This window comes from Staurois parvus, unplaced genomic scaffold (assembly GCF_062004578.1).
Source record: "Staurois parvus isolate SC_StPar_1 unplaced genomic scaffold, SC_StPar_1.0 ptg000608l, whole genome shotgun sequence".
Classification (NCBI taxonomy): domain Eukaryota; kingdom Metazoa; phylum Chordata; class Amphibia; order Anura; family Ranidae; genus Staurois; species Staurois parvus.
Genome location: NW_028318404.1, coordinates 1666478 through 1691631, shown reverse-complemented (window position 1 = coordinate 1691631; position 25154 = coordinate 1666478). Strand labels below are relative to the sequence as shown.

Genomic DNA, 25154 nt, shown 5'->3' with positions numbered 1-25154 from the left:
TTAATCCCCCATCTTGCTTTTTTCATACATTTTGACCATATAATGTATGTGTCATGGACAGTTTCTTTTGGCCATATAGTGTGTTTTTTAGCAGGTCCACTTTAGCTACAAAAGAGGTTGATTGGATATGCAGACCGCCTACCCTCAGGACAGCACATCTTCTGAGCACTGAAGCATTTTCTATAAACTTTTGAGGTCAGCTCTGCCAATTTAGCAAATTAATGCAGTAGAGAGTGTTTGGGGGGGGGGGGGGGGGGTGATGGTAGTCATTGCCCATTCCCCATGAGCTTCTGTTAGGGGTGCTTCTGCCTCTCTCAGTAGACATAAAATGGTCAGATTGGGTAACAGTTCTATCATGTCTATAAACTACTAACCTCTTTGTCTTTTCTATACTGATCCCGTAGTAGCCTTTATAATTATAAAGATAGGTCTGTATGATGTATATGAGCAGACAGTGTGATTACTTTATTCTAGTAATATCTAAATGAAAATTGTTTCATCTTTTATATAGGAAGTTTGAACTCGAAAAATCGGAAGCAAGCATTCAGCAGCATCGTTTGACTATAACTCTCATTATCCATAAAGAGTAATTGTGTGTCAAGTGGAAGCCTGTTTAAACATTCCTGAGCTTTCAAAGTTTATTTGTGCGTGTAAATCCGCTCCGTTAACATATGCATTCTTTTACTGCTCTTACTGTACCCCTGTAATTATACTAGAGCCCCCCTCTTCCCTCGTCGCTCCCAGAGGAACCTGTTTTCCTTCCATACTGTTGTTACGATACGGTTTTGTCTTTGTATATCCCCAAACCCGTCCGCCTTGATGTTTGCTACCTCTGTCCACAGACACTGGTACTCCTTGTATTCCTGTATGCCACAAGGACCCTCCCTTTCGGAGGCAGGATTTTTGCTTATTAGTTAAATGTTTGCACTGAAACCAGATACCTGGGCTTTTAAAAAAAGGACCCTCTCATACTGACTGCATCTATTTAAAAGGACAAGGCTAGGTTTATGAGACCCTACGTCTTCATGTGCCTATATGACAGACTCTTCAAAGAGTGTGTTTTTTCTTTTTTTTTTTTTTTTTTCCCCTCGTGCCTTGCTGTGTCAAATGAGCATCCAGCAAGCATACCGCTTAGGTCCAGCAGCCTAGTTAAAGACCAGTGCAAGCGTATAATTGCCTGCTTCAGGACCTTCTCACCCATAATCGGCTGAACCTGCCTCTCCAATGACCCAGGAGGCTCACGGGGCTTTCCGACTCTCTAAGCAGGAGTCAGTTTAAAACGTCCAAAATAAAAACAAAAACAGGCAAACACATCCCAATTTAAAAAAGGAAAAGAAGCAAGATCCTAGCTGCTGGGACAAATGCATACAAATGAATTTAGGGGCTGGAAGGAGAGATTGCACTTCTCACCAAGCCGCCAAGTAAGTTATTGCACACTTTATTAAGTTTGTTTAGAAAAATGGATTGCTAGTTTTGCTATTATTTTTTTTGTTTTGCTGTAGTTTTGTTTTTTTCTGGTGTGCTGTTTCCATTAGAAACTGCCTGTTAGAGGTAAATATGGATGTTTGCTGTGGATTTTTAATGTTCTTTTGCAAAGGCTTGCATCCTCTGCTGTCACTAAGAAGCTTTTGGATATAACTGATCAGGGGCACCTTATGTCACGTGATGTCTGGTGGGATGTTGTGGAATCAATCTGCCTATTACGCAATTAGAATGGGTCTGCAGGTACAGAGCAGTGATGGATGTAAAAAGTTACTTTGCATTTTTGAACTTGACGTGTGTATGAAATGTCATGACCTCCGTTCGTTACTGTTCAAAATTTTAATGGAACAAAGGTGTATGAGCATGGATCTCTAGCCCTGATTTTGCATTATTTGGCAATGAATGTTGTAATTTACCGGCAGAGTCCTTTTATGCATACATACAACTCTCTAGAGACATTGGTGTATTGTGGTACCTGTTATTTTAAGAGACTGATGATTAAATGTCAGGGCTTTCCAGCCACTTGTAGTTTTACTGGCATCGTACACATAGTCACCCATCATATTTATGTTATCATGTAAAATATACACCCAGATTGCATTGGCTGTTTCGGGAGAATGAGCATTCTCTTTAACTGTGGCTTGCTGTGTGAGCCATCGGGTCATTTCTGTCCAATGAACTGCTTCCGTTTTCCGTCTCTGGGAATTCCGTGATATGACGTCCAACACTGATGCGTGATGGCGAAGGGTACTCCATGTCCTTATACGAACCGAAAATCTGTCACAGCTGGCATGGCCACATAGGTTATAGTATGATGATTGTTTTCTTTATAATATAAAATTTTTTTAATAAAAAGTATTGTAGACAGTGATTGCGGGTCTTTGGTACACAGATGAAAAATGGATTGCCTATTAATTACTCAGAGGAGAACCATTAAGTAAAGGATAAGGCTGCGGTAATATTGTTCCCAGGGTCATAAACCTGGCAAGTTTGTGTTACAGAATACGCTGTCTGTTCTACTGTGCAGACAGATCTGAGGGTGTCTGGTGAATGAGACCGACACTGACCTGAGAGTGTGGCAGGCTACTAGTACATCCAGGACCTACAGCGCTCTTCCTGCATTTCATGGAATAGTTCTGAGCTCAATCAGCGAGGAAGACAGACAAGACATAGAACTACTGACATTCTGAGGTTATATGTCTCCTGTGCCATAGCAAGTGCCTAAGTGTAGTGCAAACCATAGCTTTCATAGCAATCTACTTACAGTGCAAAGTAAATTGACTCTGTACATGTATGGTTCAGAGTATTGTGACTGTATATGTATAGTGCATAGTACTGTGACTGTATATGTGTGGTGTATAGTACTGTGATTGTATATGTGTGGTATGGAGTACTTTTGACTGTATATTTGTGATGCAGAGTACTCTTTATATGTGTGGTGCAGAGTACTGTGAATGTATATGTGTGGTGCAGAGTACTGTGAATGTATATGTGTGATGCAGAGTATTGTGACTGTATATGTATAGTGAAGAGGATTGTGACTACATGGATGTATTGTGATTGTATACTGTATGCGTGGTGCAGACCATTGAGACTGTACTAGTATGGTGCAGAACACTGAGACTGTGTATGGTTGGAGCAGAGTATTGTGGCCGTGTATGTGTGGTGCAGAGTATTGTGGCCGTGTATGTGTAGAGCAGAGTATTGTGACTGTGTGGAGCAGAGTATTGTGGCCGTGTATGTGTGGAGCAGAGTATTGTGGCCGTGTATGTGTGGAGCAGAGTATTGTGGCCGTGTATGTGTGGAGCAGAGTATTGTGGCCGTGTATGTGTGGTGCAGAGTATTGTGGCCGTGTATGTGTGGTGCAGAGTATTGTGGCCGTGTATGTGTAGAGCAGAGTATTGTGACTGTGTGGAGCAGAGTATTGTGGCCGTGTATGTGTGGAGCAGAGTATTGGGGCCGTATATGTGTGGTGCAGAGTATTGTGTATGTGTGGAGCAGCGTATTGTGGCCGTGTATGTGTGGAGCAGAGTATTGTGGCCGTGTATGTGTGGTGCAGAGTTTTGGGGCCGTGTATGTGTGGTGCAGAGTATTGTGCATGTGTGGAGCAGTGTATTGTGGCCGTGTATGTGTGGTGCAGAGTATTGTGTATGTGTGGTGCAGAGTATTGTGACCGTGTATGTGTGGAGTATTGTGACATTGCATGATAATGGTTATTATTATTTTATGTATGGTGCATAGTATTGTGACTCTACATGTGTGGTGCAGTTCAATAGTAACCTGTACAATCACACAGCATGTGAACCGGTATGGTGTGCAGAAGTCTGAACTTGTGTTTGTGGTTCTGTAGTGGCCCTAATTTATATATCACAGCAGTCATCTTTATTGATATTGCAGGGTAGTGTGAAAATTGTATTTGTACTACAGATCAGTGTGAACCTGTATGTGTACAATGCAGAGCTGTGTGAGCCTGTATGTACAGTGTGGTGCAGTGTGAACCTGTATGTGTACAATAAAGAGCAGTGTGTCAACTTGTATGTACAACTCAGGGCAACCAGTTGTATATGTTTACAGGAGCCTAGTGAACCTATATGTGTAGAGTAGAGAGTAGTATGTAGTACAGATTAAACGTGTGTATAATGCAGGCTAATAGGAACCTTTTTGTGTAGTGCAGAACAGTATGGACTTGTACCTGCAGTGCAGACTAAGGTAAACCTCCATGAGTAATGCAGGGCAATGTAATTCTATGAAATGAAAAGCAGTATTGACTTGTACTCCAGCGTAGTGTAGAGCTGTGTACATAGCCCAGTGCAGTGTAAGATTATATGTACAGTACTGAACAGTGTGTGAACATGTACATGCTGTATAATGCAGTGCAATGTGAGCTTTTATATATACTGTAGTGCAATCTGAACCTGGATATATAGTGCAGTGCATTGTGAGCCTGGATATATAGTGCAGTGCAGTGTGAGCCTGGATATATATATAGTGCAGTGCTGTGTGAGCCTTGATATATATAGTGCAGTACTGGGTGAGCCTGGATATATATAGTGTAGTGCATTGTGAGCCTGGATATACAGTGCAGTGCATTGTGAGCCTGGATATATAGTGCAGTGCATTGTGAGCCTGGATATATAGTGCAGTGCAGTGCTGTGTGACCCTGGATATACAGTGCAGTGCTGTGTGAACCTGGATATGCAGTGCTGTGTGAAGTTGGATATGCAGTGCTGTGTGAGCCTGGATACAGAGTGCAGTGCTGTGTGAGCCTGGATACAGAGTGCAGTGCAGTGCTGTGTGAGCCTGGATATACAGTGCAGTGCTGTGTGAGCCTGGATACAGAGTGCAGTGCTGTGTGAGCCTGGATATAGAGTGCAGTGCTGTGTGAGCCTGGATACAGCGTGCAGTGCTGTGTGAGCCTGGATATGCAGTGCTGTGTCAGCCTGGATATGCAGTGCAGTGTGAGCCTGGGTATATAGTGCAGTGCTGTGTCAGCCTGGATATGCAGTGCAGTGCGAGCCTGGATATATAGTGCAGTGCTGTCAGCCTGGATATACAGTACAGTGCAGTGTGAGCCTGGATATATAGTGCAGTGCTGTGTCAGCCTGGATATATAGTGCAGTCAGCCTGAAGGTATAGCAGAGTACAATATGAACCTGTATGAGTCACTGGCTCTACATATCCAGTCTATTTGGAGAAGCCAGTGCAAGTGCAGTGCAGAACATTGTCCAGCTATATGTTCAGTGTCAGGAAGAGGTCTTCCTCTAAGTGAGGTACAGACTCAGTCTACAGCCATATACATCGGCATGTGTAAAATGCAGTATAGAACCTGTCTGTGTGAAGTGAGTAGTACTTACTGACAATAATATCTGGCTTGCCTGCACCCCTCCATGTCTGTACTGAATGAGCTATGCTACAGATCATCACTGCCTGGCTATACGAGTTCATAGCAGTGTCAGCCTTCCTATGAATTCTTCGGTTACGTCGATCCCCTCTAATCCATTGTAGTATATGACATCTCCTGCCATCCTTTACATTGTGTTTATCACTATGTGCATTGACAAGTCATGTCAGCAGACAAGTCTCATGTATGAATGTGTTTCTGTTGCATACAGAATGAGCATACTGTACATGGGACACTTCAGTACTGAATTTTATCTCCATTCCCTCTAAACAATGAGGAGTTTGTTCAAGTACTGGGCAAAGCCTGTCATTTACAAACAGGAAAATAGCTTTATTAACTAAGCAATAATACTAATGCACATGCAGGAAAATGCTGAGCAGCTCTGTTCAGTGCTAGCTGTGGAGCTAGAAGGAGGTGAGCTGCTCTGGGTGGCTGTAGCACTGGAGCTGGAAAAAGCCCAGCAGCTGTGAGCAGTGTTAGCCCTGGATCTGGAAGGAGCCGCTCAGTTATGAGTATCGTTTCCTTTGAAGCTGGAAGCCAAGTATCTTTGAGCAGTGGTAGCCTCAGAGCTAAAAGAAGCCGAGCAGTTTAGCAATGGAGCAGGAAAAAATGCAGACAGCTCTGGAGGCTGGTAGCCTTGGAGGATGGTGAGCAAGTCTGAGCAGTTGCAGCTTTGGAGCTGAAATAAGCCCAGAAGCTCTGAACAATAGAAGCCACAGAGCTGGAGAAGCATTGAGTGGTAGTAGCCTCAAGGCTGGAGGAACCAAACAGCACTGAGCAGTAGTAGCCTCAGAGATACAGGAACCAAGCAGTACTGAGCAGTAGAGGCCACAGAGTTTGAGGAACCAAGCAGTGCTAAACGATAGTAGCCTTGGAGCTCGAGGAACCAAGCAGCCCTCAAAGGTAGTAGCCTCAGAACTGGAAGAGCAAAGCAGTACTGAGCAGTAGTAGTCTCAGAACTGGAGGAGCTAAGCAGCATTGAGTGGTAATAGCTTCAGAGCTTGAGGAACCAAGCAGTCCTGTGTGGTAGTAGCCTCAGAGCTGGAGTTGTCAAGCAGCCCTGAGTGATAGTAGCCTCAGACCTGGAGGAACCAAGCATTGCTGAACAGTAGTAGCGTTACAGCTTACAGGAACCAAGCAGCGCTGAGTGGTAGTAGCCTCAGAACTGAAGGAACCAAACAGCACTAAGCAGTAGTAGCCTCAGAGCTGGAGGAACCAAACAGCGCCAAGCAGTAGTAGCCCCAGAGCTGAAGGAACCAAACAGCACTAATCATTAGTAGCCTCAGAGCTGGAGGAACCAAGCAGTGCTAAGTGGCAGTAGTCTCAGAGCTGGAGGAACCAAGCAGTGCTGAGCTAGTTTAGCCTCAGAACTGGAGGAACCAAGCAGCTCTAAGCGATAGTAGCCTCAGAACTGGAGGAAACAAGCAGCTCTATAAGATAGTATTCTTAGAACTGGAGGAACCAAGCAGTGCTGAGTGGCAGTAGCCTCAGAGCTGGAGGAACCAAGCAGTGTTGAGCAGGTTTAGCCTCAGAACTGGAGGAACCAAGCAGCTCTAAGCGATAGTAGCTTCAGAACTGGAGGAACCAAGCAGCTCTATGCGATAGTATCCTCAGAACTGGAGGAACCAAGCAGTACTGAGCGGTAGCCCCCTCAATGCTGGAGGACCAAACAGCGCTGCGCAGTATCAGCTTCAAACTTGGAGAAGCCAAGCAGCACTGAGCAGTGATAGCTTCAATGTTGAAGGTTCCAAGCAGCGCCGAGTGGTAGCCTCAGAGTTGGAGGAGCTTAGCAGCACTGAGCGTTGGTAGCCTCAATGCTGGAGGAGCCAAGCAGCACTGAGCAGTAGTAGCCTCAGAGTTGGAGGAGCCAAGCAGCACTGAGCAGTGGTAGCTTCAATGTTGAAGGTTCAAAACAGCGCCGAGTGGTAGTAGCCTCAGAGTTGGAGGAGCTTAGCAGCACTGAGCGTTGGTAGCCTTAATGTTGAAGGAGCCAAGCCGCGCTGAGTGGTAGTAGCCTCAATGCTGGAGGAGCCAAGCAACGCCGAGTGGTAGTAGCCTCAATGCTGGAGGAGCCGAGCAGCACTGAGCAGTGGTAGCCTCAATGCTGGAGGAGCCAAGCAGCACTGAGCAGTGGTAGCCTCAATGCTGGAGGAGCCAAGCAGCACTGAGCGTTGGTAGCCTTAATGTTGAAGGAGCCAAGCAGCATCGAGTGGTAGTAGCCTCAAAGGTGGAAGAGCTAAGCAGCACTGAGCAGTGGTAGCCTCAATGTTGGAGGAGCCTAGTAGCCTCAGATGGAGGAGCCAAGCAGCGCCTAGTGGTAGTAGCCTCAGATGGAGGAGCCAAGCAGCGCCAAGTGGTAGTAGCCTCAGAGTTGGAGGAGCCAAGCAGTGCTGAGCAGCTGTAGCACTGGAGCTGGAAAGAGCAGAATAGCTTTGAAGAATAGTAGTCTCAGAGCTGGTTTGTGACTTTGAAATCAGAGTGGATTAGAATTTTAAAGTTTTACATTCAAGTGCACTGAAAGTGGAAACTGATTTTACTGTGCATCTCAAGGCAAATCTATATATATATTTTTTTAGTTTTTCATTTCCTGGAAAGGGGTTAGACCCTCTGTCAGGTTTTTGTTTTCTGTGTCCCCATTTGCAGAGTCATCTGTTTATTTGTACTGGTGATTGTTGTCACTGAAAAAGTAAGTGAAGAGAAATCCAAAATTGTTGTGTTGTCCCCAGAACAAGAGGTGAGGGGAAACCTTCCAATGGGGACACCTGTCTATGAGGGAAATTCCCTGCACTTGGGGAGATTTCCTCTAACTTCATGTTATATCTCAGGAACAAGAAGTGAGGATACATTTCCTCAGTGGTATACAGACAGGTAAAAATTAACCCTTTGCTACTCTAACCAAAACTAAGAAAATAAATTCTATCCATTATTAGTTTAGAATATCTCCTGCCGTCCATTACATTGTACACGTCAGCAGATAAGTCTTATGTATTATTGTGATGCTGTTGCATACAGAATGGGCATCCTGTTACAAAAAAAAAAAAAATGCCATCCATTCACTTTAAGGGAGTTGAGTTATGTGCGAGTGTAAGAGTAAGCCATTACAATCCAGTAGATTTCAGCTGATTTGAAGTCATATCAAAGGAAATTAACCCTCGATTTGCTGCTAGAAGTCACTGCACTTTGTACACAGTGTCTTGACCTCTGTTTAGGACTCTTTGCACCCAAATTACTGATATACTATAACTCCCATGCAATATCAGAAAAGTAACACTGTGACTTGCGTAACGTACTGTTTATGGATTCTTATGCAGCATATGAGGAGGAAATTCTAAATTCTAATAACCAATAACAACAGAGTATGAACCTGGCATGCCTACCGCTTACTTCCATTGACCTTGCAGCAAACCTAAGGTGAAATTACCTCCCAGCACCTAACCGGTGCCTCAAATTCAAATCTGCTTAAAGCCCCCCTTTTTGATGAAACGCGGCCCCCATATGGGCTCCCACAGCAGCCAATCACCACTACTCGATCCTCCTTTTCAGAAGTGACCACTTCATCAGGTGCCTAGGCATTTAGTCACATGACCCTCTGCTGTTAGATCCCAGAGCGACAAAACAGGCAGGTATTCTCGGCTTTCTCCTAGTATACCCTCTGATTCCTCCGTTATTGTAACTGTAATGTCTACCCTCATGTTGTAAAGCACTGCGCAAACTGTGTGCGCTATATAAATCCTGTATAATAATATAATAATAGTATACTGATACTAGATAATAGACAGCAACCTGGGCACAAGAGCTGGCAGGTGTCACTGAGTCAGCAGGACAGACAAAGACATGATATCATTCTGGATGTCTGATTCATGAGCTCACTTTGTGCACATAAAAAACACCTTTAGATTCAGAAATTGACACAAACTTGTCTCTGTTAAAAGCTATCCCGAGTGAAGACCTTTTTACGGATTATATTCTGCAGTATTAACACTGTATATAGCCTACTAGACCAGGGGTGGGCAAACTTTTTGACTTGAGGGCCGCAATGGGTTCATATATTGGACCCGGGGGCCGGACCAAGAGTAGATGAATAATGTGTATGCGTCATCCATAGTAAGTATAGTAATATTCCCCCATAGTAAGCATAGTAATTCATCCCCCATATAGTAATTCATCCCCCATAGTAATTCATCCCCCATATAGTAATTCATCCCCCCATATAGTAATTCATCCCCCATATAGTAATTCATCCCCCATATAGTAATTCATCCCCCATATAGTAATTCATCCCCCATATAGTAATTCATCCCCCATATAGTAATTCATCCCCCATAGTAATTCATCCCCCCTATAGTAATTCATCCCCCATATAGTAATTCATCCCCCATATAGTAATTCATCCCCCATATAGTAATTCATCCCCCCTATAGTAATTCATCCCCCCTATAGTAATTCATCCCCTATAGTAATTCATCCCCCATATTAAGTCCCCCCTGTGTCAATTCACTTACCTTTGCTCCGCGCAATTCTCTCGCCGTGTTCCCGCACCGTTCCGGTGTAGCATGAAAATCTGTCTCCTATGAGGATCTGTCCCCCTCGACGTATCTGTGCATGTGCCAGTTTCAGGCATTAGCAGCCGATCGGCGATCTCCGGCACATGCGCAGATACGTCGAGGGGGACAGATCCTCATAGGAGACAGATTTTCACGCTACACCGGTCTTCAGGGCGGACTGTGAGAGGAGCCTAGCTCCCCTCACGTTCGTCACGCTGCCCCGCCTACACACATCTTGACAGCCATCCTGACAGTATCACGCTCCGCGGGCCGGATTAAAAGGTCCGCCGGCCGTATACGGCCCGCGGGCCGTAGTTTGCCCATTGCTGTACTAGACTATGATAATACTAATAGAGAAAAAGGAGAATTAACCAGCATTGGCATTAGAAGTTATAGAGACACTTTTTTTTTACACTGGAGTTTTTTCTGAAGCTGGCCATATACTATACAATCTGTATAATCTCCTTTAGATTTACCAAAACGATGTAATAGGAGGACAAAGGCAGGCCCATGTACTATGTAGTTGATGTTAGATCTTAGGCCATATGCACACTGGGTGACGTTTAACCCCTGTGTGTCTAATGTCAATGTTTTTGTGCACTTGGGAGCACAGCTGCAGCTTCCAGCCCCAAGTCCAATGATGGGCAGAAATGCACGGCAACTGGACGCCGCACTGGGTGGTACTTGTGTTTAGCGCTGTGTGCGTTTAGGGATGTGTGCCCAGAATGCAGGTGTTCTGTATGGTCCTGAAGGCTTAGGGCAAATACCACTTAGTAGAATTTTCAGCCCTGTCCAGCCACAGCATATTTCTGCCTGCCATTGAATTTTGGGACTGGATGCTGCAACTCAGCCTCCCGGGTGCACTTGGCTAAATGCTCAAAGTACATGTGGCCTAAAGGAGATTGTACAATCAGATTGAGTTTAATAACACTTTAAACTATACAAAACCAAAAATGTAATATATTACAGCTTACCAGCCATTAGATGTGGGGTGGCTGCATTAGTTTTCTATTTTTAGGCTTTCCCCCTCTGTTTTCACCTGCTGATCTGGCCAGTAATTATATTAGAGTTCCTCCATTCTGGATGAAGGAGCACAGGGTGCACATTTGGACAGCAGCATTGTCAATCTGCGGGGAGGGGAGTGTTAGATGGACTAGTACATTTAGATACACTAACAAAATGAAGCTGAACTCCAGCCAATACTTTATTAGCAGATACAGGAACAATTTTTTCCCCTTTTTAGGATAAAGGTTTTACATAAAAGCTGATCAAGAAAAGCAAAAACAGGGAGCACTCTTTCATGCATTACTGTGGTGAAACACGAGTTTATTAAAATGCATAAAAGTGCATACTCACAAACCAAAGGAGATTAAAACAGAGACAAAGAGTCTGTGGTGACAGGAGACTCTTGATGAGGTAGGCTGACGTGTTTCGAGAGATGTACTCCCTTCTTCAGGGCTCTGAAACCTTACCTCATCAAGGGTCTCCCGTCATTTGGGACCATCACCACTGACTCTTTTTCTCTGTTTTAGTCTCCTTTGGTTTGTGAGTATGCACTTTTATGCATTTTAATAAACTTGTTTTTCACCACGGTAATGCACGAAGAGAGTGAGCCCTGTTTTTGCTTTTCTTCACCAGTACCAAGGTTACCCGATCTTCCAAGGGCTGCACCTCAGTGAATGACAGTCACAGTACCCCTAGTCAGCATGAAGATTTGTGCGCCGGTGTAGTTTTTTGGATAAAAGCTGATCAGTGTAAGCACCCCTGTCAGTGGTAGAAGGTTTGTCTCAACCCTCTAACTGCTACATAAGCAGGACAGCTTGCAGATAACAAAATTGCCGGCTGGATCACAAGCGTAAAAGAAAAGGAAATAAAGACTAAAAAAAAAAAACAAATGCAGCCATCACATCTAAGAATCAGTAAGCTGCAATAGAATAAATGTTTGGTCTTTGGTTTAATACCGCTTTACGTCTGCCGCTGATATGTGTTCATGGTCTTGTTGTGGATATATGTGTATACCACAGTGGACTGGGCCAGTCTGATCACCCCAGTCCTATATGTCTTCACAACACTTGCCTGTCAAACTTCTCAGCTCCTTCTAATTAATAAACACTGGCAAGTCTATTTCACCAAGAGAAAAAAAAAAACTACGCCTGTTTGGAAAAAAAAAAAATCCTGTTTGCCTGGCGCTGTTTTATTCAGCGACGGTCTGGCTGCGCGAGTGGAAAGAAAACGAGAAGTCTTAAATAATGCTTTACACTTTTTGGTTTATTTTCTGTCAAATCTGGCCCCTGGTGTGGAGCCATGTTTGCTGAGGCCACAAGATGAATTCGGGGGCAGGATGGAAACCTGTAATTAGAGATGACTTGAATGGCGTCCAGTTGGGCACTGCTTTTATAGGGCTTCAGTGGTTAATTAATGCGAAAAAAAATTCTGAAAAAAAAAAAAAAAAACCTCCTGATTTCTGAAAGGAAAGAAAAGGGGGAAAGAGTGAATGGGTCCGCTGCTGTCTTACTGACTTGTGTCCGCTAGATGGCGGCAGGCGGCGCTGAGCGAGCAAGCCGGCAGCCTTATATCCCGATCATTTCCCGGAGCCGTCCTTTCCTGAGCCTCGGGTCCGGCAGGAGGATCTCTGTGCAGAGCCCGGCACTGAGCACAGGGGGCGCCCGGACATCCACAGGGCTACAGCCTGCCATGGGTCCCCGCTCACCCCTGACCTGCTCACTGCCACCCTGCCAAGGTGCATGTAGGGTCCCCGGGGGGTGAGAGGCTCCGCGACCAGGCATATGACGGAGCCCCGCCGACACGACACAGCCAGCCCACGGCCGGGACGGCAGGCTGGGAGAATGAAGTAACCGTGATGGAGCCGGTATCAGCCCCGGGCTCCACACTCCGAGCAGCCGAGTCCAGGGGGTGAGTACCGGGACTGCGGGGGGACCCCCTGACTGTGTGCACAGGGACTCCTGCAAGATGTGGTCCCTATGAGTGCATGCCCTGCAAGATGTGGTCCGTATGAGTGCATGCCCTGCAAGATGTGGTCCCTATGAGTGCATGCCCTGCAAGATGTGGTCCCTATGAGTGCATGCCCTGCAAGATGTGGTCCCTATGTGTGCATGCCCTGCAAGATGTGGTCCCTGTGGCTGCATGCCCTGCAAGATGTGGTCCCTGTGGCTGCATGCCCTGCAAGATGTGGTCCCTGTGGCTGCATGCCCTGCAAGATGTGGTCCCTGTGGCTGCATGCCCAGCAAGGTGTGGTCCCTGTGATTGCATGCCCTGATAGATGTGATCCCTGTGATTGCATGCCCTGATAGATTTGAGCCCTGTGATTATATGCCCTGATAGATTTGAGCCCTGTGATTGTAAACCCTGCAAGATGTGATCCCTGTGATTGTATGCCCTGCAAGATGTGGTCCCTATGAGTGCATGCCCTGCAAGATGTGGTCCCTATGAGTGCATGCCCTGCAAGATGTGGTCCCTATGAGTGCATGCCCTGCAAGATGTGGTCCCTATGTGTGCATGCCCTGCAAGATGTGGTCCCTGTGGCTGCATGCCCTGCAAGATGTGGTCCCTGTGGCTGCATGCCCTGCAAGATGTGGTCCCTGTGGCTGCATGCCCTGCAAGATGTGGTCCCTGTGGCTGCATGCCCTGCAAGATGTGGTCCCTGTGGCTGCATGCCCAGCAAGGTGTGGTCCCTGTGATTGCATGCCCTGATAGATGTGATCCCTGTGATTGCATGCCCTGATAGATTTGAGCCCTGTGATTATATGCCCTGATAGATGTGATCCCTGTGATTGCATGCCCTGATAGATTTGAGCCCTGTGATTATATGCCCTGATAGATTTGAGCCCTGTGATTGTAAACCCTGCAAGATGTGATCCCTGTGATTGTATGCCCTGCAAGATGTGATCCCTGTGATTGTATGCCCTGCAAGATGTGATCCCTGTGACTGCATGCCCTGATAGATGTGAGCCCTGTGATTGTAAACCCTGCAAGATGTGATCCCTGTGATTGTATGCCCTGCAAGATGTGATCCCTTTGATTGTATGCCCTGCAAGATGTGATCCCTGTGATTGTATGCCCTGCAAGATGTGATCCCTGTGATTGTATGCCCTGCAAGATGTGATCCCTGTGATTGTATGCCCTGCAAGATGTGATCCCTGTGGATGTATGCCCTGCAAGATGTGATCCCTGTGATTGTATGCCCTGCAAGATGTGATCCTTGTGATTGTATGCCCTGCAAGATGTGATCCATGTGATTGTATGCCCTGCAAGATGTGATCCATGTGATTGTATGCCCTGCAAGATGTGATCCCTGTGATTGTATGCCCTGCAAGATGTGATCCCTGTGATTGTATGCCCTGCAAGATGTGATCCCTGTGATTGTATGCCCTGCAAGATGTGATCCCTGTGATTGTATGCCCTGCAAGATGTGATCCCTGTGATTGTATGCCCTGCAAGATGTGATCCCTGTGATTGTATGCCCTGCAAGATGTGATCCCTGTGATTGTATGCCCTGCAAGATGTGATCCCTGTGATTGTATGCCCTGCAAGATGTGATCCCTGTGATTGTATGCCCTGCAAGATGTGATCCCTGTGATTGTATGCCCTGCAAGATGTGATCCCTGTGATTGTATGCCCTGATAGATGTGATCCCTGTGATTTTATGCCCTGCAAGATGTGATCCCTGTGATTGTATGCCCTGATAGATGTGATCCCTATGATTTTATGCCCTGCAAGATTTCATCTATTTGATTGTATGCCCTGCAAGATGTGAGCCCTAAGATTGTGTGCACAGGGCCTCCTACAAGATGCGATCCCTATAATTGTGTGCACAGGGCCACCTACGATTCGTGATCCCTATGATTGTATGCACAGGGTCGCCTACCAAACGTGATCCCTATGATTGTGTGCACAGGGTCGCCTACAAGACATGATCCCTATGATTGTGTGCACAGGGTCGCCTACAAGACGTGATCCCTATGATTGTGTGCACAGGGTTCCCACCAAGTTGCAGACATCTGCTGGCTGGTAGAAAGTGTGAGGAGGATGGTGATGGCAGCGATGTGCAGAGGTCTTGTAGAGCTGAATGAGCAGCACTGTAGCCGGCGTCCTCAGTGCCAGGGATCTCCATGAATGGTGTGTGCTGACCACGGTTTCACAGGGGGCCGATACATTGATTCATTGGGTGTCACCGATTGCTTCAAAACCCAGTAAATATAAGTCTGCTGTTCAGTGCAGGTCAAGGTATCAGTTTCTGGTTTGCAAGTCTTTAGAAGGAGTGCAGTAGTGGAGCTTTCATGTTGTTTTCTGTAAAAGTTAAAAATAATATATAAATATTATACACACTCCATGTACCTCTATTAATTGATTGTATTTTGTCTTCATTGTATATTCCGAACAGCCTTCCTCAACCTTTTACCTGAAAGGAACCCTTAAACTTTTTCCAGGTCTCAGGAAACCACTGCTAGAACCAGTTCTCTGGTGGTCAGTGGGGAGAATGCCCCTTACATTAAAGGTCAGTGGGGAGAATACCCCTTACATTGAAGGTCAGTGGGGAGAATGCCCATTACATAGGAGGTCAGTAGGGAGAATGCCCTTTACATCGAAGGTCAGTGGGGAGAATGCCCAGTACATAGGTCAGTGGGGAGAATTCCCATTACATAGGAAGTCAGTAGGGAGAATGCCCTTTACATTGGAGGTCAGTGGGGAGCGTGCCCTTTACATTGGAGGTCAGTGGGGAGCGTGCCCCTTACATTGGAGGTCAGTGGGGAGCGTGCCCCTTACATTGGAGGTCAGTGGGGAGCGTGCCCCTTACATTGGAGGTCGGTTGGGAGAGTGCCCCTTACATTGGAGGTCGGTTGGGAGAGTGCCCCTTACATTGGAGGTCGGTTGGGAGAGTGCCCCTTACATTGGAGGTCGGTTGGGAGAGTGCCCCTTACATTGGAGGTCGGTTGGGAGAGTGCCCCTTACATTGGAGGTCGGTTGGGAGAGTGCCCCTTACATTGGAGGTCGGTTGGGAGAGTGCCCCTTACATTGGAGGTCGGTTGGGAGAGTGCCCCTTACATTGGAGGTCAGTGGGGAGCGTGCCCCTTACATTGGAGGTCAGTAGGGAGCGTGCCCCTTACATTGGAGGTCAGTGGGGAGAGTGCCCCTTACATTGGAGGTCAGTAGGGAGAGTGCCCCTTACATTGGAGGTCAGTGGGGAGAATGCCCCTTACATTGGAGGTCAGTGGGGAGAATGCCCCTTACATTGGAGGTCAGTGGGGAGAGTGCCCCTTACATTGGAGGTCAGTGGGGAGAGTGCCCCTTACATTGGAGGTCAGTGGGGAGAGTGCCCCTTACATTGGAGGTCAGTGGGGAGAGTGCCCCTTACATTGGAGGTCAGTGGGGAGAGTGCCCCTTACATTGGAGGTCAGTGGAGAGAGTGCCCCTTACATTGGAGGTCAGTGGGGAGAGTGCCCCTTACATTGGAGGTCAGTGGGGAGAGTGCCCCTTACATTGGAGGTCAGTGGGGAGAGTGCCCCTTACATTGGAGGTCAGTGGGGAAAATGCCCCTTACATTGGAGGTCAGTGGGGAGAATGCCCCTTACATTGGAGGTCAGTGGGGAGAATGCCCCTTACATTGGAGGTCAGTGGGGAGAATGCCCCTTACATTGGAGGTCAGTGGGGAGAATGCCCCGTACATTGGAGGTCAGTGGGGAGAGTGCCCCTTACATTGGAGGTCAGTGGGGAGAGTGCCCCTTACATTGGAGGTCAGTGGGGAGAGTGCCCCTTACATTGGAGGTCAGTGGGGAGAGTGCCCCTTACATTGGAGGTCAGTGGGGAGAGTGCCCCTTACATTGGAGGTCAGTAGGGAGAGTGCCCCTTACATTGGAGGTCAGTAGGGAGAATGCCCCTTACATTGGAGGTCAGTAGGGAGAATGCCCCTTACATTGGAGGTCAGTGGGGAGAGTGCCCCTTACATTGGAGGTCAGTAGGGAGAGTGCCCCTTACATTGGAGGTCAGTAGGGAGAATGCCCCTTACATTGGAGGTCAGTAGGGAGAATGCCCCTTACATTGGAGGTCAGTGGGGAGAATGCCTCCTTACTGTGTTGGTTCAAATGCTATCCTTGCAGACGGCTAAATAGACCTGTTTTAGTGCATTGCTGGCTCTGTCAGGTAGCGTTGGACCCAGGACTATATAGGCCCCACACAAGCCACTGCTGATGGAACCCCCAGAAACCTTTGGCGTAACTCTGAGGATCTGCAGATTCCTGATTGAGAATGACTGCTCTAGAATTTACAGCTGGATACAATCTAGTTTAAAATTCAAACACTGTCCTCTAAATTTTGTAGAAGTGCTTCACAAATGCATGTCAGATGCAAAAGACAACTGTGTACACTACACAACCCTTATACATTAAACTAGCAGGGGGGTCTGTGCGTTGAAGCCCAAAGTACAATTATTCCTGACCTGGCTTGCTCTGTACCCAGAGACTGCCTATACAGCCAGTGTTTAGTGTGTGATCCATTAAAAGGTCTTAAATTGGTGACTAAACTTTAAACTCTATACTCTCTTCTGTAGGGAAGGAGATTAAGTCAAGCCAGCAGACGTTAGAATGATTCCTATTGCAGGCCTTCCCCAGGGATAACATTGATATTGCACAGTTTAGACATTTACCTTGGGTTATAATTACCCAACAATTAGTTCCCTGTGGATTGGGATTAAGTGTGGATTCCATAACTTGGAAGCCAACATGAATCAGAAAGCACGATGAGGTCTCACGAGTGAAAGACATTGAGCGGGTTCGGTTACTGCTCAGTGCTATTTGTTCCATGGTCCTATGACTGTTACTCCATGTGAAAACCTTTTATCCTTGTTACAGTGCATCAAGGGATGGGGATTAATCTGTTGGTTTATTGTACTTTCTATGTTTTTTAAGTGTGACTGTTTCCTGTTTAATGGAAAGTATAATGTAGCTCCAGTTCTCCAGTAATGTGTATAGGTTGGTGACAGGTACCTCCAATCATTCATTGTGATTGGTTCGTGAAGGGGATCTCTGTGTTCGCAGTGTAGAAGGATTCTGATGTTTCAGCACTTTTGTTACTTATTATTGTTTTCCTGAGTTTGTTACATTCCAAAGGATGCTGCAGTTTGTTTTATTGGCTAAATAAGTAACAGAATGTAAATGAGATGCCAGCTATGCAGAATGATACATCCTTTGTCTATAACTGTTACCCAAATCTAAAAGAAACTGTAGGTGACTCGGTAAAACAAAGAACAGTGTGCAAATTCTGCAAAAGTTGCTTTTTATGACCACACCAAACTGATGACAGGTGAAATGTGGCTTCTGCAGTTTATATGTATTGCAAATTCACTTTGGTATGGTTTCAGATGATAGGAAAAAAAAAGTTGAATCTTTCAGCACGAGATGATCTTGCTCATAAATTTATGCATGTTATTTGGAAGAGCAGCCAGAGAAAGAGGACATGTGTAACTTTTAAAGAAGGAACAGTTAAACCTTAAAGGATGCCATAGGCTGTGCTCCAGGGGACCTGTCTCCAGCCAAGAGATGTATCTAGAGTGAAACAGGTCCAACCATTCAGTAACGTGTCCAGAAGACAGTCCAGTCAATCTTTGCAGTGTAGGGTGAGATTTAAAGGGGAATGGTAATCTCGGGGATAATAGTCTGGGATTAGAGGAGTCTGTTCATTCACTCCGTTGTTGACATAAAGCTTATTCAAATGGCCAGTAACCCATAGCAACCAGATTTCAGCAATCAATAAATGTAGAAAAAGTCCTATTTATCTTCTAGAACCATACATTTTACGTATGCCCAATACTGGGGTGTTTGGCTTAGTGTTGTAGCTCACTTGCATGGAGCATCTAGCACACCACCCATATATCCCAAAAATGTATAGAGGTCAAAGTGCAACGTAATTACATTAACCACTTGCCCTCCTGAGGATTTACCCCTCTTCCTGACCAAGCCATTTTTTGCATTACGGCGCTGTAATATTTTAACTGACAATTGTGTGGTCATGCAACGTTGCACCGAAATTAAATTTACGTCCTTTTTTTTCCCACAAATAGATTGTTCTGTTGGTGGTATTTAATTGCATCTGCGGTTTTTTATTTATTGCGCTATTACAAAAAAGACTGACAATTTTGAGAAAACAAACAATATTTTTGACCGTTTGCTATAAAACATATCCAGTACAAAAAAAAAATTAAAAATCAAATTTCGTCATAAATTTAGGCCAAAATGTATGCTGCTACATGTCTTTGCTAAAAAAAAAAAAAATCCCAATACGTGTAAATTTATTGGTTTACGTGAAAGTTATAGCGTCTACAAATGGCAGTATATATACTAGAATTAAAAAATGTTTTTAATACTAGTAATGGCGGCGATCACTGACTCATAGCGGGATTGCGGCTGGCATTCTGACACTAACTGACACTCACTAACTGCCACTAACATCCTCAGTGACACTAATAAAGTGATCAGTGTTAAAAAAAAAAAAAAAAAAAAAAGCACTGTCAGTGTACTAATGACACTGGGCAGGAAGGGGCTAACATCTGGGGCGATCAAAGGGTTAACTGTGTGCTGTTTTACTGCGTGCTGTGTGTGGGCTTTACTGTGTAAGCATGCTGCTTTGTATTGCTCTGCTGTGTGTTTGTTAACCACTGACATGAAATATGAACAAAACATATCCCTCTATAGTGTGTACTTGTCTCAGTCTAGAGCAGTGTTTTTCAACCTTTTTTCAGTCAAGGCACCCTTTAGAATCATGGACAGTCCCGGGGCACCCTTTAAAATCAACAGTCTTGAGGCACCCCATTCTAAAATGTGAAAAACTATTCTAATCTTTTTATATAACGCAGCAAAATCCACACATGTAGGACACCCAACATTGGAGCTGATTTATTCTTCCAAAACAGATACACTTTTGCACACTGGTACTTACTAGTATTCCAATGTTTCTCTTCTGCAGTTTTTCTCCATCACTCAGCTAATGTGGCCCCAGTACTGATGGAGAGGGGCAGGGGAGGTTCAAACTAGGATACTGTGCAGGCAGCTGACATCCTCCTTAACAACTTACCTGTGGCTTTGTGTAACTAAAAGGCAGGCTTGTTCCACCCACTGGCTTGTATACAAGTTTTGGGCAATTTTCAGAGATTTCGCGAAGGCACCCCTGAAGAAACCTCAAGGCACCCCAGGATGCCTGGGCACCAGGGGCAGACTGACCATTTGGAAACTTGGGCACTGCCCGAGGGCCCAGGGTCAGTAGGGGGCCCCAGGAGATGCCCCTGGTACCTTTTTTCATAGGCTTTTTTGAGTTTGGGCAAGGACACGGGTCCCATGATCCCCTATTGCCCAGGGGCCCCAGGAGTTGTCAGTCCGCCCCTGCTGGGCACCCTGGTTGAGAAAGGCTGGTCTAGAGCACTAAGTGTCATTTGCAGATGACACCAAGCTGTGCAGTGGAATAACGTCCTTACAGGATGTCTCCAACTTACAAGCCGACCTCAATGCACTGTTTAATTGGGCAACTATGTGGCAAATGAAGTTTAATGTTAATAAATGTAAGGTGATGCACTTGGGGTCTAAGAATATGCATGCATCATACATACTAGGGGGGGTACAACTGGGGGAATCAATGGTGGAGAAGGATCTGGGAGTTCTGGTAGATCACAAGCTTAATAATGGCATGCAATGCCAAGCTGTGGTTTCTAAAGTGAGCAAAATCCTCTCTTGTACTGAAAGAGGTATAGACTCCAGAGAGAGAGATATCATATTATCCCAGTGCAAATCATTAGTAAGACCTCATCTGGAATATGCAGTTCAGTTTTGGCCATCAAGTCACAAAAAGAACATTGGGGAACTGGAGAAAGTGCAGAGAAGGGCAACCAAACTGATACGAGGCATGGAGGAGCTCAGCTATGAGGAAAGATTAGAGGAACTGAATTTATTCTCTCTTGAGAAGAGGAGATTAAGGGGGGATATGATCAACATGTATAAATACATCAGTGGTTCATATAGTGAACTCGGTGTAGATTTATTCATCCTGAGGTCATAACAGAGGACAAGGGGGCACTCTTTATGTCTGGAGGAAAGGAGATTTAATCTCCAAACATGGAAAGGTTTCTTCACAGTGTGAGCTGTGAAATTGTGGAATAGATTCCCTCCCTCAAGAGTTGGTTCTGGCCAGCTCAGTGGATTGCTTTAAAAAAGGCCTGGATTGTTTCTTGGATACACCGAATATAACTGGATACTAACATTTATAGGTAAAGTTGATCTAGGGAATATCCGATTGCCTCTTGGGGGATCAGGAAGGAATTTTTTCCCCAGCAGGAGCAAATTGGATTATGCTTTGCTGGGTTTTTTTTCCTTCCTCTGGATCAACTGTGGGTATAGGATTATAACTTTTTTTTTTTTTTTTTTTTTTTTTAATGGTTGAACTGGATGGACATTTGTCTTTTTTCAGCCAGACTAACTTTGTAATTTCTGTCTGCTGCCTCATTCCTCTCTGCATGAGTCACTTCAGACAAGTTTTTCTGAGAAAACCAAAAGAGAAATAGTGTCTAGGGAGGGAGCTCCAGCACACAGTCTGTGTTTGACAGCCTCAGCTCTTTTCCTGTGTGCTGTGTGAAGGGGGTTTGTCTCTTCCCTCCAATCAGCTCTCAGCTATTCTCACTGAGCTCTGCAGAGTGTCAGTTCAGCTCACCATCCTCTGCTTTCTGAAAGCTCAGACAATCTGTATAAATGCTGCATATAAAGAAAAGAGAAGACTGCATATAAACAGGTACAACTTATATTTTGTTTATTATGTACACTGTATAGAATTTGTTTAATCTGTGTGTATCACCTGAGGCCGGTCACTTCACTGGGTATATGTGAGGGTTTACAACCACTTGAAGAGTTGCTGCCTCCGATAGATTCTTCACATTGGATACAGTAATGGGAATTCAGTAAAACAATAACAACACTTTTCTAGTAGTGTGGCCCCTTTACCATGACCTGAACCTAGTTAATGAAAGCATTGCATCAGCTTGGGTATCAGTAGTGACACAAGCACCTCATTCAGTTTGTTCTTACTTCTACTTTTTGTATCTGTTGCAATGGCTGGGACAGATTTTAAGGCTCCATGTACACTAGCTTTAAAAAAACACCAGTGCTCTTGGCAGAAAAAAAGCTAATTTTGAGCATTTTTGTGTACATGCGTTTAAGAGTGTTTAGCGGGTTTTTTTTTTTTTGTTTTTTTTTCTTTCTGTCAGAAAAAAGCTCTAAAATAACGGCAAACAAAAGGAGTTTTTTTCTGCCTCTAAATGCTAAGCTTAAAAAATGTCTCTAGACTACCTAATGTGAATGGACACATAGGATAACATTAGTTTCTTCTACAGGCAAAAGGCAAAAAGCAGCGTTTTTTTAAGCCAGTATGCATGAAGCCCAAGAAAATTACTGACAGTTTTGCTTATTTGTGAACTGGCGGTAATTCTTTTAGAAATAAGACCAACTTTGAGTTGGCATACAGAGAGAGATGCCATTTGCTCGGAGCTTGGCGTATGTACTGCAACGCTGTTATTTCATTTGACAACTTCCTGCACAGGGCTTGCGGGTTGCTAAGATGCCAGCGGCCAACGTCATCTTAGCAACCAGTAACACTTCCCTAGCCACATTCATCTGCCAGTCAAGAGATTCTCTGGCTGACAGATGAAAATACATAAAAAGGCAGAGATACTGGCTGACATCATTGTCCAAATATGACCATGACTATATTTGGGTATTAACATCGGTTAGCATCCCCGTCCATTTGGTTATATTCATCTGTTGCCTGGGGGAATCTCCTGACTGGCAGCTGAATGGGGATGAGTTACGAGTTGATGGATGCTGTTTGGTTCTGCAGCGACATCTAGCTAGCAGGGGACTAAGCATGCACTCAGTACAGATGTCTGTGCTATGGAATCCCTGGTCTTAGTGTCTGGTACATGAATCTGTCTCCTGCCTGAACATTGGTTGAACGGAGGATCAAGGAAATTCTACGACACTATAGCATTCGCTTGACTGTATTGGATACCTGGTACCCGTTGTGCATTGTGGTTTCTCCAGTTGGCTCTTCATCCCTACTGTGTCCTGTAGGGGCTGGCAGATGGATGTGTGATCCTTTCTTCTCTGTTCCTCCCCTTTTTCAAGCGACCACCACTTATCTCCAGACTGAACTGTAGGCTTTCACATGCTCAGTTTGGTGTATATTGCTAAAGAGGCGTTTTTTTTTTCTTGGGAGAGTGCATGTGATCAGCACAGTCCAGACAGAGGTCAAGGGATTTCCATCCTCCTAGAGCAGAAAGAAAACTCCTCCTACAAGCTTTAACCAGTGCTCTGCTGAACACTGATAGAAGTCACAAGACTGCTCTAATTTCTGATGAGAAAATGTATTTAGCAGTTTATATTTACTAAAATAATGCACTTCCATGTTCTGAGTATAGTGGATGTAGGGTCCTGGGTTTAGTAACACTTTAAGAACAACTGTGCAAACATGCAAGTTAACATTTTGTAGCGACCAGTGAGGAATATCCATCCAAGTCTATCAATTTTTTACCCTCGAGAAGACTTTGCCAACAGGCATGGGGAAGTTCTACAGACATAGTAATATTCCCTAGTTGGATGGTGCATGGCTAGATTGGGAGGTTGAGGAATTATTTTATGCCTGTAGACAGCTTTAAACTAATTGACTGCAGTAGAGTGGTCAAAGTATCCCAGAAATCAGGTAAGCAATTTCTGATGAAAAAACCCTCTCTGTACTCTCAAAAGCTTACACAACAAAATACATTCAGTAAGCCAATAAAAGTTGTCACCTGTATTTTCATTTTTCTGACAGTTTCCTTCAGGCTGTGTTCATGCAGGTACTGATAAATAAGTGTGTCTTGTTCTGCATACATTTGAGTGATGTTCCACCCTTGTATTTCAGATGCTGTCACAATGGGAACTATGGGGAGCAATAAAAGTCAGTGGGTCAGTGTGTCTGACAGGGGTCACACATTGCAGGCAGAGTTCCGGACAGTGTAAAGCAGTCACTTCCTTTAGTGCTGGTGTGTACTGAGCTTTTTGTACCTTTTTAGTGGTTTGTGAACAAGGCCTTAAAGTGATCCAGTTGTCAACAGGAAGACCAGATTGCGAATTGGTACTGCATATGGATGTTACCAGCTTAGTGCATTTTAAAGAAAACCTGTCACAGAAAGATATGAAGAAATCTGTTCTGAGAGACTCGTGAGGGCTTCCATTGCTAACTTCTTTCTCTGAAAGTGCCATTTTTTTTTTAGGTTTTCTGTTAACTGTTTCCTTCAATACATTCCCTGCAGATGGGAACTCAAGATTTCCCATTGACCTTTGTATCTGCACATTTGTTCCTGGTCAGTGACCCAGAAGCTTAAATCATTGACTTATGGACATAACCAGTAACAGAGTTATTGAGTAACCAGGTTCCAGTTTTCTATTGGCCCGTCATTATGATGAAGAGGCGTCTTCTTCAATAAATAGTCAAATACAATTGGTAGGGCTAATCACAGAAGCTGGGTACTCTTTCATGAATATACTGACCAAGTTTCTGGGGTCCCCAGGCTTTCTGTAGGAAAACAAAGCTGCTTTACAGACACCTTATTTATTTATTTTTGTGGTGGCCCAGAATGCTTTAAAGTCTGTGTTTACCTGCTAAAATGCACATATTGACAGGGGAAAACATTTGGTCAACTGATACAAGACGTTAAACACCTTAACCCCCTGCTGATGATCAGTGTCATTTGACAGTGATCACCTAATATAAAAATGTTGCAAAAACCCTGCTTTGTCATAAAACCAGCCTACCACTGCCCCCACTGTAAAGTAATCCATTCCATAGTGCAGACATCCGTCACACCCTAGGATATGCATGCAAGCCTTTTGATGTAGCCTCCTGGAAGTTGTACAGGGTAAACACTGGTAGGCTACAGACTGGGTGATGTAGTGACAAAAGTGGCTCCCCTTGATGTTGGGTCACTAAATGTATGTAGCAAATTGATGAGAACAAGGCAGAGGTAGGAGAGTGATTTTTTTTTTCTTTTTAATGTTCATAGTAACTCTAAAGTGGCGTTTAATTAGGGGGTATGAGAATCAAATGGTATGAGTATGGACCTGGACTCGAGGAATTTTGGGGGAAAAGAAAACCAAAACAAGATTCCTTGTATTATTGAGTTTAAATACAAAGTGGAAAAA

The 25154-nt window shown here is 44.9% G+C and overlaps 1 protein-coding gene across 2 annotated transcripts in view; it reads left to right on the top strand.

Moving 5' to 3' along the window:
* Positions 1–1170: 1170 nt before the first annotated feature.
* The window catches only part of COL27A1 (collagen type XXVII alpha 1 chain), a 592361-nt gene continuing 568377 nt past the window's right edge, over positions 1171–25154 (top strand). The window contains exon 1 of one of the 2 annotated variants that reach the window (XM_089692938.1): positions 1171–1421. In XM_089692938.1, coding sequence (XP_089549064.1) covers positions 1372–1421 — 50 coding nt within the window. In that variant the 5' untranslated portion in view covers positions 1171–1371. Of the gene's footprint in view, positions 1422–12512; positions 12841–25154 lie in introns of those variants that run through there. The other variant, XM_089692937.1, reaches the window with a different exon arrangement.